Raw genomic sequence first — 19,520 nt, forward strand, 5'->3', positions numbered from 1 at the left:
GTGGTGACGATCAAAAGGCGGCAAATTCAACTGTCCAACAATGTATTGGTTGAAAACACAGCCCGGCGCAGACAGACAAGAGCAAAGTGCCGCGATGTGCGCGTGAGTGCGTGACAGCCCGATGCTTAAGAGGTTAAGAGCACCTCTCCGCGTGTTGATGACTCCGGGGGCGGGAGGGACTATCGTAGGTTTTCTCTTACGAACTTCCTACTAGGTTATTTACCAGGAAACGTACAAGAATGTTGGTGCATGAGGTGCATTATCCAGAATAAAAAAAGTTTGGCATGAAAATGTCAATGTCTCCCTCTCTCCTTCTCTCTCTCTCTACTGTATGTTTCTCTCTCTCTCTGCCTCTCTCTTTGTCTTTCTCTCTGTCTCTCTCTGACTCTCTTTGTCCCTCTCGTTCTGCCTCTCTCTGTATTTATCTCTTTCTCTTTCTCCCCCCTCTCTCCCTCTCCCCCCTCTATCTCTTTCTCCATCTCTCTCTCTCTCTCTCTCTCTCTCTCTCTCTCTCTCTCTCTCTCTCTCTCTCTCTCTCTCTCTCTCTCTCTCTCTCTCTCTCTCTCTCTCTCTCTCTCTCTCTCTCTCTCTCTCTCTCTCTCTCTCTCTCTCCAGGACTGTATCAGTCTGGGTTCAGGTGAGCCCTGCATCGCGGAGCACCGGTCCTTTGTGCTCTATCACAACAACAGCCCCAGATGGAGTGAAGTGGTGAAGCTTCCCATCCCTATCGACCGCTTCAGAGGGTCTCATCTCCGCTTGGAGTTCAGACACTGCTCTAGTGAGTAGCTTACTTAAAGATAATAGTCAAGTTATTGTATTGGCTTTGTGTTGCACAGGAAGTGGAATTAATCTGCTGACTTTGTACAACTAGCCATTGAGAACCTGTAACTCTCATTTAACCTCTTAAGCCTGATCGGCCCGGCACCCGGTAAATTATGTTGTGTTTCTTTTTCAAATGTAGCCAAGAGTAAAGACCCTAACCCTATCAAAACAGCAATCAAAGTGTATATTTTCAGCACTACATTTGTTTACCAATTAGGGCTGCAACGATTAGTCGACATAATCGTCGACGCAGAATTTTTGCGTCGATGCGTCATAAAAAAAATGTGCACTACCTATCTTTGTGAAAGTGGCTTCTCAGCTCTGGTCCAGCTCTGGTCCAGCTGAAGACAAAGCAGAGGAACAGATTGAACATTGAGCATGACCTCAGAGTTGCTTTGTCTACCATCACCCCAGACTTTGAGACTCTTGTCAGGAGCAAACAACATCCCCAGTTATCCCATTAGTTCCCTGGGATGTTAAGCTAAGAAGTCTGCTAAGAAGGATATATTATTTATTATTATTATTATTATTTTATTTCATTGTGTTTTTAGCCCTAGTTGCACTTTTGTTGCAACCCCAGTTATCCCATTAGTTCCCCCAAACTTACTGTCAGTCTGTTATGTTAAGCTAAGAAGTCTGCTAAGAGCCCGGAAAAGGAGCCGCGCCCACAGGAAGCAGAGATGGAGGGTGTGACAGAAATAATCGTTAGATTAGTCGACTAATCGAAAAAATAATCGACAGAAATAATCGTTAGATTAGTCTACTAATTGAAAAAATTATCGACAGATTAGTCGACTACCAAAATAATCGTTAGTTGCAGCCCTATTACCAATGATTGTAAGTGTTATTAGCTAAATATGAGCTTATAAAAATCTCTGCGCATTGCATCGGAAAACGGACGATTTAGGAAGCCATCATGAAATCATTGTAGTCCTAAGAAAGAGGAGACCCAGGGCTTTCGATTTAATTTGTCTAAATTTCATAAAACGAAAGGTTATCCTATAACCTAGTTATATAAATACTGGCTGAGTGTCTCGCTCTTCGCCATTATGAGATATCTCTTATCTCCTAGCACATAATGTGCTCACGAACAAACAAATGCACTCACATGCACGTGACCAGGCCACGCCCCTGCGTCCCACTATATGACGCCGGACATGGTCACACTCTACCTTCCTCAGAAAGATTTCCAACACTGAAAACCCAACCAAGGGACCTCAGGGCGCTAAGAGCGAGATGCTCAGCCAGTATTCATATAACTAGGTTATAGGATAACCTTTTATTATATTATCATACTGGCCAATCGCGTCTCGCTCTTCGCCATTATGAGATATGGGGCAGAGCAGACGCGTGGCCCGACAAGTGTACCCCCTGAGGGCCCGTAAGCCCCAACCAGGGAGGAGGGGAGTCCCGTCCACCCGCCCGTCCTAACGAAGGGGGGGAGGCAGTCAACTCCATCAAAGTGCGAAAAAGGGGGAACCAGACACCCCTGAAATCCGCACAGCACAGGCGGGACCAAGTGTGACACAGCACCCCGTGGCACACACCCACACACCCCTGCTAGCCCACCAATGGTGGGACGCAGGAGAGGTCCCAGACCTCAGAACCGCCTGGGAGACAGAACCCCCAGTCACGTCCACAATGTAAAACCTAACGAAGGGACCCGGGGAGGACCAGAAGGCCGCAGTACAGATGTCCTCCACCGAGGCCCCCCCTAACAGGGCAGCAGCCCGAGGGGGGACCTGTCCAGCCAACATGCAGCAAAAGGCAACGCCCCCGCATAACCAATGTGACAGGTGCTGCTTGGACAGCGCCTCACCCGCGCAAGGGCCACCGTAACAAACAAACAGTTGAACGGAAGCCCTGAGAGCCCGAGTCCTGAGGTAAACCCCCAGTGCACGGACAGGACACGACAGTTGAAGGCCCGCCTCCAACTCACTAGCGTGAGGAGGCGGACGAACGCCTGAACCACAATATCCTTGGAGCGAAAAGAGCTCCGGATATTCTTTGGCACGAAGACTGGATTAGGCCTCAGAGTCGCACACGCTATCGGCCGAATAGACAGGCACTCAGGCCTCACCGAAAGAGCACACAGCTCACCCACGCGCTTAGCGGAGGTGATGGCCAAAAAGAACGCGGTCTTCAAGACAGCTGATCCAATGGCGCCTGCTCAAGAGGCTCAAACGGGGCCTCCGACAACCGGCCCAGGACCAGTTGGAGGTCCCACTCAGAGACAGAGAACGTTCCACAGGCTTGAGACGCCGAGCGCCAAGCAGGAATGTTCCACGAGAGAGTGGCTGAACAATGTTCTGCCCCCACACTCGACCATACGCCACTCCCCAGCGTAAGCCGCGGTAGAGGACGGAGCGCACGCGTACCGGATAGCGTTAAACCACAGAATAGTCAAGACTAGGGATGACCGATATTATCGGCCAATATTGGCATAAAAACCTTTATTTACCCAGGCAAGCAAGTAAGAACAAATTATTATTTTATTTATTGTCAAAGTATGCATAATGTTGTGTTAATTACACGACAAGAGATATGTAAGGGATAATGTATAGCTACGAGGTCATTGTCGCAAAATAATTTACCGACACAGAGTTTAGAACACCGAGGCGCCTCGCCAAGGTGTTTTAATTACGTAGTGAAGGTCAATTATTTTGCGACAATGACCGAGTATAGGCTATACATTATCCCGCTAACTTACTAACAATATACCTAATTCATTTTACACCATCGACAAGACGAGATCAAATGCAGACGCAGTTCTGTTCTGTCGCTCCGCGCAGAACACCGGCAGCCGGCAGGTCTGTGGTCTGATTGCACTGATGACTGAGTGCAGCTGTGCATATGCTGAGCAGCTTTCATGACTGCGATCTGTGTCTCAGTGACCTTGATTGGTCCAGCTGCGCACAGCGGTCATTATTGCTCGGCAGAGGTCCGTTATCGAGTAATAACGGACCACTGACGAGCGCTATTGACCAATCACAATCAAGCATTTCGGCGAATGTGAAAACGCCATGTAATAAGTAATGTTAATTACCTGAGATTATTCCGTTTTTTCGGGGGGGGGGGGAACCCTGCATATATCGGTATCGGTTGGTATCGGTTGATATCGGTATAGGAAATTAAGAGTTGGACAATATCGGTATCGGTAAAAAAGCCAATATCGAGCATCCCTAGTCAAGACGCATCCCCACAAGATTCACACTGTCAGCAGCCAAGCCTAGAGGCTGCCCCAGAACAGAGTTCCGTGTGCCTAAGAGAGGGCCTGCGGTGACCACGGAACAGGCCACGGCCGGGCCACCAAGAGCTGAATCAGGGCCCGGGACCACACAGCTGAGCCCCGGCCCGGCGCGACCAGGACCAAGTCCCGCGCTCCCGACGTACCCGCCCCAACACCTGAGCTATCAGGTGTAAGGGGGGGAATGCGTACAGAATCCCGGACGGCCACGGAATCGGTCCCAGACCTGCCGACTATGTCTGGACGTAGTCCCCACTCGTCAGGGTGAGGACCGCCCCGCGACAGCACACCTGCACCCACATTTTCCCTGCCGGGGATGTGGAGAGCCCTCAGGCAGCGCAGATGGAGAACGCCCATAGCCAGAGCCCGACCGCCGCCCGGTGCAGACGGGGGGAGCGCACTCCTCCCTGTCTGACAATATACAACGCTGACGTCGTGTTGTCCGTCCTGACCAAAACATGCTTTCCCACCACAAGGTGGCCAAGCCGTTTGAGGACCAGAAGGACTGCCTTCAATTCCAACACATTGAATGTAGCGCAGACCGGGAAGCATGGTCTTGCCAGCTGCCCCCTACTGCGTTGGCCCAACACATCCCCCCCAGGCGTCGCTGGTCTCTCACCGGGTCCATTTCCATACTGGAAAAAACCACCTCTGTATCCTCCTCATGAAGAGGAGGCCAAGAGGGACCACAGCAGCAGGCGCATCACGGACAACGCCGTAACCGTCCTAGGACGGAACCCCGAGAACCATCCACTCGCCGCCGCTCTGAGAGGGATGCCCATATAGACCTTGAGCTTGAGAAAAAGCCCAAGTACTCCACCCGTTGACTGGGAAGAGGAGTACTCTACTTCCAGTCTACAGCAAAACCCTGGTATGAGACCTGGCGATCTACCCTGACCGGCCAAGGACCAGAACGTCGTCCAGGGTAGAATACAATTCGTAAACCCCGACGACGCAGAGTCCCCAGAGCGGTCTCCACGCACTTGGTGAAAATGCAGGGAGCCAGAGAGTAGCCGAATGGCAGCCTCTGGTACCTGTACGCTAAGCCCTGCAAAGGAAGCGTAGGTAAGCCCTAGGATGGAAGATTGGGATGCGAATACGCATCCTACAGGTCTATGGAGGTGAACCAGACGGTCAACATTCTGAACCTTCCATGGGACAGGTCCAGTATGGGTCTGACACCCCCCCCCCCCCCGATTTCTCTCGGGGCACCAGAGAATACCGGGAGGAAACGCCACGCATCGCGTCCTCCTTTGGGACCACGACGATGGCTTGCTTTGCCAACAGAGATTGGATCTCGTCGGCCAAAGCTGTCACTGCTGTTGACCCTGACAATAGGGTCTGTACCAAACCTGAAAACGGAGGGTGGGGTTGTGCAAACTGCAACACAAGTCCTCGCCTCAGCGTACTCTCCATCCACTTCGACATATGGCACTGCTGTAGCCATATGTGATGATAATCCCAAAGCGCACCCGTTGCCACTTGGCGCTGGTCCGCCAGGAACCGTAGATAGGCGGCCCGGTCCCACCCGCTGTGTGTTGCCAACCCTGGACTCGCCAACCGCGCGAGCAGGGCGTCTCGCGGAGCCGGGATATCGCACCCTGACACTACCAACAAGGCAATCGCACCCAAGGGGAGACCCCGACAGAAAGGGCCGGTTTGATACGGGGGAAGCTGACATCACAGTGGGTGACATAAGCTCCCCCACTGAAAATCTCCCCGGCATGGACTGCTGAGGATCTGTTCTGCAGCTGGACATGCAAGGCGTGTGGTCCCCACACTGCCCGATAGGGTGGGTTCCTACACACCGTAGCCCTGCAGTGATATTACAACCACCCAAATCACGCGTGCCTGACTGACCACGGCCGGTCTTCCGAAAGTGGGAGGCACTAACGTGATACCCGGCCTGGCGAGGGCAGGGCTGGGGAAACTCGCGCTGCGACCCCCTGGGCCTCGAGTTCCCCCGCTGACAACTGTCTTCGTTGACAGACACAACACCAGGCTCACCAAACACAGACGCAGAACGTGTGGCGTGGGAGCCGCTTGACAGCACAGCATTCTCACGGACAGACCCAGGCCTAGCCAGCAACTGGGTGTCAGCCCATGTCCCCATGAGAAGCGAAACGTGGGGCCGCTTGTGCTTCACTGAAGGCACGCGGCCCGCAGCCAAAGGGAACAAATCAGAGCCCGTATCCCGCTGGTGTTGGGGGGGGGAGTGACCGGAGAGCGAGCTAGACACAGCTAGACGGCGATGGTTTTTTAGGGCGTGCTCATCTAATGTAGCCGATCCCTCGGCCCCTCGGCCGCCAAGGCTGTCGGCCTTGTGATCACCTGTTGTCTTTGTGTCCAGGGTCCCTCAGGCGGGGGAAACATGGCGGCTGGTCGGGGGCCTTGCCACAGCCGCTGGCGAGGCCACGCCCTCACCTCTGGCTGCGTGGTGTGAGGCGCTGTGGGGCCTAGGTCAAATACCGCCAGCGCTCCTGCGGAAAGACCATAGTCCCTCTGCGGAGAGGGGAGCCCTGAGGAGGGAAAAACCTTCTCTCCTCCTCAAGGGGAGACTGTTCCAACCAAAGATGTCTGTGAACAAGCGTTGACAGCATCCTAGCCCTCCCTGCGGTTATAGCTTGCGGCTAGGTCAAAAGCTGAATAACCTCAAAACCTTGTGCGATGTTTTGATGTCGGCTGGCTCTAAGGCCCCACCACCCGACACCATTTTTGACAGAAAAAACAGCAATTTGAACAATGTTGCCAGTCGCTGCCAATTCTATACCGTGGCGGTATAGGCCTTAAAGTGGAGATGAAGCATAGCGATAAATACATATTCATAGCATCACATTAGTATTTAGATAAGCCACAGAAAAAATCACGTTATAAAAATAAGCAGTTTCTAAGAAAAAACGATTTGTTATGTGCATTTTTGAAGCATTTATCATTATGGGCGCGGCCATTTTGTTGCTGACGTCATTGGGCTGGTTTGGTGTATACACTGCTGGTTAGCTGCCTATAGTGAATGGGTCAGTCAGTAAATAAAATGTTGCCTACAAAACAACGGGACCGCGGTGGTTCTGTTTGTATTGCTCCTGGCTGTACAAACTAATTTTACCGTGTGAGAGAGAGGAAAGTTGGTTAATTTCCACAAACTACCAGTGAAAAAAACAGTGTTGTTGGCATGTTGGCTCTACCTAGATCCACTTCAACCAGCCGAGCGTCGGGAGCTCCAGCAGCTTGTCGATGTGCTAATAGCCTCGGCAAGCTAACGGTAGCTGGCTACACAGCTTGTCGGTGTGCTAATAGCCTCGGCAAGCTAACGGTAGCTGGCTACACAGCTTGTCGGTGTGCGAATAGCCTCGGCAAGCTAACGGTAGCTGGCTACACAGCTTGTCGATGTGCTAATAGCCTCGGCAAGCTAACGGTAGCTGGCTACACAGCTTGTCGGTGTGCTAATAGCCTCGGCAAGCTAACGGTAGCTGGCTACACAGCTTGTCGGTGTGCTAATAGCCTCGGCAAGCTAACGGTAGCTGGCTCCAGGCTATTAGCACATCGACAAGCTGCTGGAGCTCCCGACGCTCGGCTGGTTGAAGTGGAGCTATGTAGCCAGCAGGCTGAATGCTCCGCGACGCTGGTTGAAGTGGATCTAGGTAGCCAGCAGGCTGAATGTTCCGCGACGCTGGTTGAAGTGGATCTAGGTAGCCAGCAGGCTGAATGCTCCGCGACGCTGAACTGCCTGGGCCGGTCTGTCTGTCGAAGACTGAGGGAACCGCGTCCGGCTTCAGCTGATTAGTGGTCTTCTGGACAAACCTTCCACCCCCAACAACATAATCCGAGGCAATGAAGTGTTCGCTGCAGATCCTCCTTTCCTGTCCAACAGGCTGGTCGCGCCGCCTGAGTGCAGCCAGCCTGAGCCAACGTGCCAACAACACTGTTTTTTTCACTGGTAGTTTGTGGAAATTAACCAACTTTCCTCTCTTTCACATGGTAAAATTAGTTTGAACAGCCAGGAGCAATACAAACAGAACCACCGCGGTCCCGTTGTTTTGTAGGCAACATTTTATTTACTGACTGACCCATTCACTATAGGCAGCTAACCAGCAGTGTATACACCAAACCAGCCCCATGACGTCAGCCATGACGTCAGCAACAAAATGGCGGCGCCCATGTTGAAAACAGGGATATTATATTTGATTTTTCAGACAAATAAGATAGATTTCACATTTGATTATAGAACCCTGTCTTACACAAGGTACACAACAAACAAACTAGGATCACATTGTTCACTGCTTCATCTCCACTTTAACAGCCCACCAGCCACCTGCCGGGCCGACTTGCCTCATGGCGTAGGCCGGGTGGGACACCATTCCTCCATGTCAGAGGCAAAGGACTGATGCCACCTGCTTCACAAGCACGGAACACCAGTGTTAATTCCACAACAAGAGATATGTAATGTTAATCGTGTTTATATCTCACGGGTTGAACAAATCTCAACGTTATTGCCATATTCTCCTGACACATAATTATGATCACAATGTCTCAGTAAGACAACTGACTTGACAGAACACAACACATGTCAACCTGCAACTTATTCTCCCTCTCTGTCTGTATCTATCTATCTATCTATCTATCTATCTATCTATCTATCTATCTATCTATCTATCTATCTATCTATCTATCTATCTATCTATCTATCTATCTATCTATCTATCTATCTATCTATCTATCTATCTATCTATCTATCTATCTATCTATCTATCTATCTCTCTTTTCTCTTTCTCTTTCTCTTTCTCTTTCTCTTTCTCTCTCTCTCTCTCTCTCTCTCTCTCTCTCTCTCTCTCTCTCTCTCTCTCTCTCTCTCTCTCTCTCTCTCTCTCTACAGCCAAGGATAAAGGAGAGAAGAAGCTGTTTGGTTTTGCCTTCACTCCATTGATGAGGGAAGATGGAACCACACTGTCTGACGAGAGCCACGAGCTCTACGTTTATAAGGTGAACAGATAGCTTTTGGTCTTACTGCCTACTCCCTGCCTACCTGACAGTTTGTCTACTTCACTGATTACCAGCATTCCTGCCTGCCTGTCTGGTTGTGTCTTTCTGAAGGACTTGCCTGTCTGTCTTTCTGATTGTGTCTGTTTGTCTGTCTGTCTTGACTATGCCTACAAGAACACTTGCTCCTCACTCTGTACCTCCCCCTGCTGGACATTCACCAGAACTTCCCCTTATCTCCCTCATGCATACCCTCCTGGTGCACTGGTGTATCTTTAATGTCTACATGTCTCTCTGTGCCCTTCCCCTGCTACTTTGTCTCTTGTTCCCCTGTTAAATGTTATGTTCCTTGTTTATTAGTTCCTTGTGTGGTTGTATGGTTGTTATGTTACTCTGTCTAGTGTTCAGTATTTCTTGTGTGTTTCCTTCCTGGTTGTCTCACCCCATGTGCCTCTCATTTTGCTAATTGCCCTGCTGTCTCTCTAGTGTTAATTGTTCCCCCTATATCTGGTGTGTGTTCCCTACCCTTGTGGTGGGTTCATTGTTTCGGTTCATCGTGTGTTTCGGTTCCTTGTTTGATGTCCACGTGTGTACTCTTGCTCAGTCATTCGTTCCTTGTCAGTAAGTCTAGTTTTCAGTTTGTTTTACCATCTTTGTTTTTCGTGTTTACAGTCGTTTTTGTCAGTGTTTGTTTGTAGATTAGTTTGTACATTTTCCCTACCAGCACTGCTGTGGTTTTTGTTTCTTGTTTATTTTATATTTTGCTCTCTGCCAGCCATTGCTGTGCTCTCCTTGTTTTCGCTCAGTAAAGCATTATACTTTCGACAATCTACATCTACCTCTCCTCATCTCTGTTTGCGTTTGGGTCCTCTGCCAACACAATCCCTAACAAATCTATCTCTCTTTGTCCCTTTCTGTCTGTCTCTCTCTCTCTGCCTCTCTGTCTTTATCTCTCTCTCGTTCTCTCTGCCCCCCCCCCCCCCCCCCATATATCTCTCTCTCTTTCTCTCTCAGTGTGATGAGAATACTACCTTCAGTAACCATGCTTTGTATCTGGGCCTGCCGTGCTGTAAGGAGGACTTCAACAGTTGTCCAAACATTCCTTCCAGCCTCATATTCCAGCGTAGCACCAAGGAAACACTCTGGATCTCTACGCAGCTCTCCTCCACCAAGCTCACTCAGAATGGTAGGCCAAGTGGAAGCTAGCTAACTAACACACAAATACTACATTTCACTCAATAAAGGGCTACTGGAAGCTAGCTTTACACCCAAACAGTGTCTTTCACTCAAAATGGGAGGCTATCCAGATATGGTAAGTTACTGGAAGCTAGCTAGCTAACCTACACTCCAAACAGTAGCTTTCACCCAGAATGGTAGGCTAGTGGAAGCTTGTTGATATGAAGGGCCACATTTTTTTATGTTACGTTGTCTTGTGGTTGACGTTGTATTGTTGTCTTCCAGTGGACCTCCTAGCGCTGCTGAAGTGGAAGGCCCACCCTGACAGAGTCCTAGACATCCTTGGTAGGCTAAGACATGTCAGCGGGGAGGAGATTGTCAAGGTGAGGTTCATAGGGGCAATATGTTTTGGTTATAATACGTAGCCCATATAGTTCCTTGGCAAGGGATGTTTTTTGTTGGGCCAATTGATAGAAATGAGGTTTTCATGATACGGTCTTATTTGCAAGTATATGCAAATATATGATATAAAGGAGTTCAGGGCCATATTATATCATATATTTGCATATACTTGCATACAAGACCGTATCATGACAACCTCAAACCGCATTAAGTCGGGTTTGGTGACGCCAAGTCACATATTAGGTTCAATGGAATAAATAGGTCGCTAGATAATACATACATTTGCTGGTCCCGCCTCAAAAAGTCAAACTGATCCCACAGGAGACATAAAGGAGTTCAGGGACATATTATGTCTCCTGTGGGATCAGTTTGACTTTTATAACAATATAACTTGGGTATTATATTTCGTCAGCGTTTTATATACAGGCATTTCACGTTTAACGTTGGGTTTCATTTCAGCCATTGTTATGCTTTATTGTCATTAAATATCCACTTGTAAACAGCTGTCCTTATTTTAACACTTTGAAATAAAAATTTTACTTGTGAACATGGTAAAAACCCGTTAAATGCCGCCACCGACTTCAATGATAGCGTTGTGAACGCATAATTTATTCTCTCTCTTAAATTATGGCTATGTGTCTAATCTGCCTGTCGTTTATCAATGACTTGTTTGCAGTCAACATTGTCGAAACGGATAGTTTTTTTATCGGTTAATTTTCGTTTTATAGCATTTTGAAAAGCCCTCGTTTTCAAGGAAAATATAAAGATTCCGTGATAAAAGGCATTTACTGGAGTATTCTAGAATACACAAAAACGTTGTAATTTTTCGGCCTATTTATGAATAGTTAGATAAACGCTAGATTATCGATAGTATATGTGTACTTATTAGAGGTGGGCATAGATACATTTTTTAATCTAGATTAATCTATCTGCAATCCTGGATTTAATCTAGATTAATCTAGATTAAAATGGCTAAAAAAAAAAAAAAAAAAACTGCCGAAGGCATTCAAAATATGTGTGTTCTACCCAAATAATGACCAGAAGTAAGTCCTTACTTTTTCTTTCCTCCTTATGTTTCTCAGGCCAGGTGGCCCATTACACCATGAGCCCATCTCCCGTTTCCAAAATGCATTACAGACTGTTTGAAAAAGCTGTTTTGCTATGATAATTGGTAATAAAATATCAAAATAATGTTCAATAAGATGTACTTGTGTTTAATAAGTTGTTTTATTCAGAAGTTAACACAAATACATAATATTACCAGTACAGTACAGTATCTAGCACACTCGCAGGAGCAAAACAGAAAGAATAATTTCAAACTTGAACTATGTGACATGGCTTGAATCAACTGCTCCAGTGGAGTTGCTCAGTGGCCAATGGTGTCAACTGTGGTTGTACTGGGCAGCTCCCAGGTGTGAATGGAAAAGAACATCTGTGCTCAGCGAACCTACCCTGGGTAAATAAAGGTAGAAAAAAAATGTAATTTTTTTTTTTTTTTTTTTTTTTTTGATTAATGCGTTAATTATATTATCGCGCGATACTAGTATAGCGTTAACGCAGCACGTTAACGCCGTTAACGGCCCAGCTCTAGTACTTATGCACGCTATAGATGCGGGCTGAAAAATCTATTCTCTTATTTCCTCATCAGCGATCACAGCCACACAACCACACATAGCATAGGGCAAACGCTTATATCTCCGTGAAAACAGGTCTGATTATCCTAAGACTGGTCAAATAGATTCCTTACCTGAGATCAGATGTTATCCAAAAAGATTATTCCAATTCCTGATCGCCATTCCAAATATCGATCACGCTTATTGATTACAGTGTTGGTACTGTAAATACATAATCATCGCTGTTCTGAGGGCCGGCGATCACTTGGTCTCTTCAGATGCCTTGACGGAAAAATAAAATGAGCAAACTAACCACTCCCCCTGTATCAGTCTGAGCTGATGGGGTGCAGTTACACAGGGAGAGACGATAGGGGGCGGTATCTTCCCAATTGAGCTCAGAGAGACTCTGCAGCACTAACCCGAGGCTCGATTGATGAATTCAAATCGCCAATAAAAAAAAATACGGCAAACAAACGACATTTGTCGTCGTCGGCACTCAATGGGGGGTCTGATAAAACGAGATATGTCGTCGCTGGCACTGAAAGGGTTAATGTTGCCCTTTGTTATTGCGTGGCTTGAATCCGCGGCATTAAGCCAGATAAACAAGATGCGCTATTGGTCAGGACAGGCCGCCACGTTATTATTATTATTATTATTATTATTATTATTATTATTATTATTATTATTATTATTATTATTATTATTATTATTATTATTATTATTATTATTATTATTATTATTATTATTATTATTATTATTATTTATGAAGCCCAATACATCACATGGCCAGCACCAGCCAAAGTATTGTAATAAAAACGTGAGTTATACTATGAGCAGGAGAAACTGCTCATTAGCAGGGGAAGCTGCTCTTTTTGCCAAAGCCCGTCAATGATTCAACAGCACAACCAGGTTACAAAAGATACAAGGTTTATTGGTTAAAACACATGAGCCATGAGGCCGATACTAATATCCTCCCCAGAATATGACAGGGTTAGCAGAACCAGAGAATAACAGCGGGTACAGTAAGGCATCCCTTAGGTAAATTAGCACACTTATCACAGCACTCTTTTATATAGGTATAGGGCACAACTCTATCAGCTGAGTAACAATGTTCATCAAAGTGTTGAGTGCTACAGTGTAGGTTAGTATTAGGACAAGTATAATACATTATATAAATACTTGTCATAATCACGACGAGAGCCTTCTTCACCCCTCCTCCTTCCTCACCATCAGTGCCACAAGACAGAGTCGTTGTCATAACAAAAGAGTCTGCACTAGAACGTGGCCAGGGCCCCGTTCCCCGTACCTGGATAACTGAGTTAGCCGGATAACTTTCGGTTAAGTCTTACTTAAGCCGGACTTTCCGGCTCCCCGTACCTGGATTGTCCAAATCACCATGACAACAGATCCAAAAGTTTGAGCCTGGTCGAAAGCAGGGTTTAAGTTCAAGTTAGCCGGATGAAGCACAGCCACGCCCCCGCAAAGAAAGTGACAGCGCGTTTCCTGAAATTATTCCCACAGTCTAGGATCTGCTTTATACCATTCTGAATTACGTTTTTGTGCTCCATTCTTCCAGAGGGGGCTTTTTAAATGTAAAATAGACCCAAAATGCTGATACTAAATTCACTTTGTCCTAAATAATGCACGTTATATATACCGTGGCGCTCGCTCTGTGCGATGTACACATTATGTGGTTATTCTAACAACGCGCAGCATTGCAAATGTGAATCCCGCGGGGATATTTTTAATGATTGAAACCTATCGCTCGTTTGGCTCTGATTCCTTTCATATTCTCCGCTGTGGATGTTTAATGGAGCGCCTGGATTGTGTTTCATTCAAGCATAAAATTGAAGTGTCTATGCGTGGATTGTGGATCTTGTCTCGTTCATTAATGTATAAACAATGAATTTATCCCATCTGGCACCGTGGCGCAGCAGTAGTGCTCAATCCTGCCAACCCAGCGACCGGTGTTTGAAACCCCGTGTTTCCAATATAATTTTTTGGAATATAATATTAATGATTATACGCCAAAGTAGCCTAGTTTCAAGTTAAAATATTATAAATCTACATGCATTGAGGATGTCATTCTTTATATAGCTCTCAACGTGCACCAAATTGAATTATTCCTACATCGCAAAAAGAAGGGGAAGACTAGGTTTCGAACCCCGGTCGTCTGCGTGAAAGTCAAAAGAAGAACCCGTTACACCACAGTGGAGATAAGTAAAAGATCGACTATACATCAATCAATGGGAAGAGAGCCGTATCGTTATTTTGTATAACAGTTTAACTAATTATTTTCGCTAGCAAGATCTCATTTGATTATTCAATCCAGCAGGCAAGTTTAAAGAAATATAATCTGATTGATTGAGGTAATGAGGGACTTAAAATTAGCCTATAGATAACGCATTTAACTTGTCGGCGAGGCGATTGAGCCGTACTGCAATATGTTACTAAAGTTTTAAATCAATTAATCAATCAATGCCGCTAGAGAATCAGGATCTCTGCTCTCGACACTTGCTGCCTTCTCGGCTGAGGCGGGCACGCGCACTTATCCTGGGTCTCAAGTCTGGCTTGAGTTAACGAGACTGAATCCACCTTCGAGGAACAGGAAAATCCCGGCTTCAAACATCGGGTTAACTGAATCTGGATAATGACATCTTGATCGACTTAGTTGAACCAGGTACGGGGAACGGGGCCCAGGTGTTAATTGCCCCCAGAGAGAGAGAGGGGGGCCATGCAGGATTACAATGCATTCTGGGTAGGGTTGTAGTCGTTTAACACTGTAAGTGTAAAACTTTCAAGGCCATTTTCTCCGAATACGTTTTGTGATATCACCATGATTCATAGGAAGTAGCTTGAAAAGTATCCCACCAAAACGTTCAAGTGATGGCTTATTTTGAAGGTATGAATCTGTACTTTCATAATATGTCAAAAATGTAAGTTGCCTCAACAAGTCCCTACTATCTAGGGCTAGTCACATATTAGGAAGTGGCCTGTTTCTGTAGCAGTTAACCAGTTCAGGGACCAATTTGAGAAACACTGTTCTTACAGGACTTTTGCACTTGTTATAAACATAATGCTGGTCCCATGTGGCCAAACCTCCTGATGTTATTGTCAAGGAAACGTGATTATTTTGTGATCTTGTCTAAACCCAATGATCTATAGACCTTGGGCCTGAATGATATTAACTTGGTAGCCTACCAGTCATAATTACCATTATGCTACAGCAGCCATATCACCTTTACTACTTGTGATGTGTCTAACAGTTTCTCCAGGACATCCTGGACACCTTGTTCTCCATCCTAGATGACAACACGGACAAGTATGGACCGCTGGTGTTCCAGTCACTGGTAATTTTGTGTGTGTGTGAGAGAGAGTTGTTTGCCAAAACAAGAAAGACCCTAAAACACCAAATAGAAACACACTAGTGGTTTAACACTCTCGCTGCTGAAGTGTGTGTGTGTGTGTGTGTGTGTGTGTGTGTGTGTGTGTGTGTGTGTGTGTGTGTGTGTGTGTGTGTGTGTGTGGATTACCCACATATCTCTCTCGCTTTCTCTCCCTCTGTATTGCTCACTCTCTCTCTCTTTCTCACTCTCTCTCCTCAGGTGTTTATTATCAATCTTCTCAGGGACAGTAAGTACTACCACTTCAGGCCAGTGATGGATACATACATCCAGAAGCACTTTGCTGGGGCGCTGGCCTACAAGTGAGTGATTCACAGACCAACCAGAAACCTGACATTCACACCAACCAAGTCTGACGAAAGACGAAAGTCTTTCTCTGGTCTGCATCCCCTTAACAATTGTATGTATTGAGCTGTACTGTACTGTACCCATTCTGCAATCTGTTAATAAACTTTTCAATCAATCAGTCAAGTACACATATAAAATCACTCGTATTAATGTGTATCTAAGTCTGTCCAGTACATTTACATAATGTCAAATCTCGTATTAATGTCTCTCTAAGTGTCAAGTACATCTACACATATTAATGTGTCTCTAAGTCAGTTCAGTTCAGTTATTTTTTATTTTGGGTTTTGGACACATAACAATGGTCATTCCATAAATCGCCAACGTTTTACCAGCTGCTATTGCAGCATTGTCCAATTATCCAAAAAGGGCTAGGGAGAAGCACTAGGCTTGTCGGGCCCTACCCCTGAAGACTGACGTTTCTTTTTTTCCTTTTTAAATTTTTTTACATTTACATACATAGTACATACATATAGTACACATTACAGTACATACATATAGTACACATTACAGTATAGTATACCTGCAGTATATAATAGTATAATAGTATATAATAGTGTATACAACACATATATAATGTGATATGAGATATATAATACATGATATATACAATATAATATAGTACCATAATATAATAGTATATACTGCAAATATAGTTCAATATAATATACAAATTAATTATAATATGATTCTATAATGTAATATGATATAATGTACAATACAGTATCATGTGTATTTTTAATTAATTAAATGCGATTAAAGCTCTTCTTCCCTTCTGTACCTATAGATTTATTTTGTCTAGATTTGTTTCCACAATATTTTAGTTCATCGTCTAGCCCATTCCACAGGGTGGCTCCGTAAGAGGAGATACACATTATTTTCACGTTTGTTTTCATCACAGGTTTTTTGAAGTCTGTACACACATCAAATCACTCTTATTAATGTGTCTGTAAGTGTCAATCCTGAACCCAGACATAGGTACTCTACAAAAGTGGTTCTTAAATGTTTTCAACACAAAGCTCAAGAAGAAACCCTCACTCTGAGCCCTGACACACAACAAGGAGGACCCAGCAGAATTAGACCCACAGCGCATTATGGGTTTTGACTCTTGACTCATAATTTAAAGATTTGATTTGATTTTGATTTGATTTTGATTTGATTTGATTTGATTTTATTAGGGATCCCCATTAGCTTGTGCGATAGCAACCAGCTAGTCTTCCTGGGGTCCACACACAAAAAAAACATACAAAAACAATCACTATTGCAAAAACAAAATGATTAAAAGTCAGTACACACAATGCATAATGAAACTACTGTAACAATTAAGATAGCTAAAATTACATTAGTGTAAAACAAAAACAAAAAATTACTTTACAGTGTTAAAAACGATTTAAACACAATTTAAGATTATTTTTTTAAAGTGAATCTACTGTAAATGCAGCAGATGTTCCGAGGCAGGCCATTCCAAAGAGTTAATGCTCTAAAAATTAAATATCTCCCCAAAGCACTGGTTCTAGGACCTGGCAATTCAAGCTGCCCACTACTGGAACCTCTAGTGTAATGCTCGTGCACAGTATTACTAAAAACAATCTGATTATGTATAAAAACAGGAGTTTTACTGCTCATGACCAACTTGAACAGCATAAGTATATTAAAAGACAATCTATTTTCAACGTTAAGCCAAGAGAGGCGGGCATGCATACGGCTCACATTAGACCTTAGTGAGCAGCCCAGTACCAACCGTGCTGCCCTGTTCTGGACCACCTGGAGCTTCCTGAGGTCATCACCACTGGCAGCAGATGACCACATCGCAGAGCAATAGTCAAGATGACATAAAACTAAACTTTGCACTATCTGACATAAAAGGCGACGGGCAACAAAAGAAGCACATTTCCTGGAAATACTAATTGCTCTTCCCATTTTTAAAACAATATAATTAATATGCTGAGACCAAGACAGAGTGCAATCCAGCATCACTCCAAGGAGTTTAGTACTTTCAACTTGTTGAACTGCCGAATTACACAAGTTTAAATGAAGCTTTGGATTTGTAGATAACCTGTGCCTTGTTCCCAGCACAATACATTTAGTCTTGGAGATATTAAGGACAAGTCTATTACATACTACCCAGTCATGCACAACCTTAAGTTCTCTACTCAAAACTTCCTTAAGTACATTGCATGATGGTGCAGCGTAATACAATGTTGAATCATCTGCATAAAGAACTGTTGTAGCACATTTGGTAGCCCAAGATAGGCCATTAGTAAATACAGAGAAGAGCAAAGGTCCTAGGCAACTTCCTTGCGGAACGCCACACTCTAGACCTCTGCTACTGGACAGGCTGCCATTTAGATACACCGTCTGTGATCTAGAGGACAAATAACTTAGCAGAAGAGTTAAAACTAGGGATGCTCGATATTGGCTTTTTTACCGATACCGATATACCGATATTGTCCAACTCTTAATTTCCGATACCGATATCAACCGATATCACATTTTAATGCCGATATCGGACGATAATATCGGACATAATTTCTATAGAAATGTAAAAAAAAAAAATTAAAAAAAGAAAATTGAAAACCGATACCGATATTTTCCGATATCACATTTTAATGCCGATATCGGCCGATAATATCGGTTGGCCGATAATATCGGACATCCCTAGTTAAAACCATAACATTTAAGTTTCTCAACCAGTAGAGAATGGTCCAGCACATCAAATGCAGCACTAAAATTTAACAGCACAGCTCCCACCAACATAGAGTTATCTATAGCTTTAAGCCAGTCATCAGTCATCTGTATCAAGGCAGTAGAAGTAGAGTGACCAGCTCTATAGGCATGTTGAGAATCTGTTGCAAGCTTGTTTGAAACAAAATACTCTTGAATTTGTGAATGCACCTGTTAAAGTTAGAGGTTCTATGTAGGATTGCAAGTAACTGTCTAACTGTACACAACTGTTTCCACTGACTGTACATAACTGTTTCCACTAGAGGGCGCTATATGCGGAGCCGCTAATACTACCACCAGGTGGAGAGTATTTAAGGGGATATCTCCTCCCCCTCTACCTTTTTTCCACCTGCCTCTCACGGAGAGGAGAACTCATGTACTGCTGCCTTGCCATGCAAATAATAAACCACGCCGATTAAAGGCTGAAGGTAGAAACCATGCCTCTTGACCACATTATTGTCGCCCCATAGCCAGACTCTGTCAACAGCACCAACTTTTTCTAGAATTTCCCTCATTAAAAGCAGCTTTGGTATCCTTAGGCAAAGGAAAAACCTTAGCCTCCTTCCACATCTTTGGAAATAGGCCCACATCCAAACATCTATTCATCTATATGACATATAGGAGATGCTATGATACCAGCAGTCATTCTCAGCACTTTACTATCCAGGTTATCTAGGCCTGCTAACTTACTATCAGGAAGAGAGCGGAGTAACCGCTCCACCTCACTGACTTCATTCAGCCTGATGAAATTCAAATTCACACATTTTGTCTTTCATTATAATATACTTAATACAGTCATTTGTTTTAAGGTTG

The 19,520-nt window shown here is 45.0% G+C and overlaps 1 protein-coding gene across 1 annotated transcript in view; it reads left to right on the plus strand.

Annotated features, from left to right (window-relative positions):
• The window catches only part of LOC311229667 (dedicator of cytokinesis protein 3-like), a gene marked incomplete at both ends in the record, with an annotated part of 403,980 nt that overhangs the window by 270,444 nt on the left and 114,016 nt on the right, over positions 1-19,520 (plus strand). The window contains 6 exon segments of the mRNA XM_084315742.1: positions 616-778; positions 8,940-9,046; positions 10,058-10,229; positions 10,505-10,602; positions 15,501-15,584; positions 15,840-15,940. Coding sequence (XP_084171868.1) covers positions 616-778; positions 8,940-9,046; positions 10,058-10,229; positions 10,505-10,602; positions 15,501-15,584; positions 15,840-15,940 — 725 coding nt within the window.

This window comes from Notolepis coatsorum, assembly GCF_963971535.1.
Source record: "Notolepis coatsorum genome assembly, chromosome: 6".
NCBI classification, from domain to species: domain Eukaryota; kingdom Metazoa; phylum Chordata; class Actinopteri; order Aulopiformes; family Paralepididae; genus Notolepis; species Notolepis coatsorum.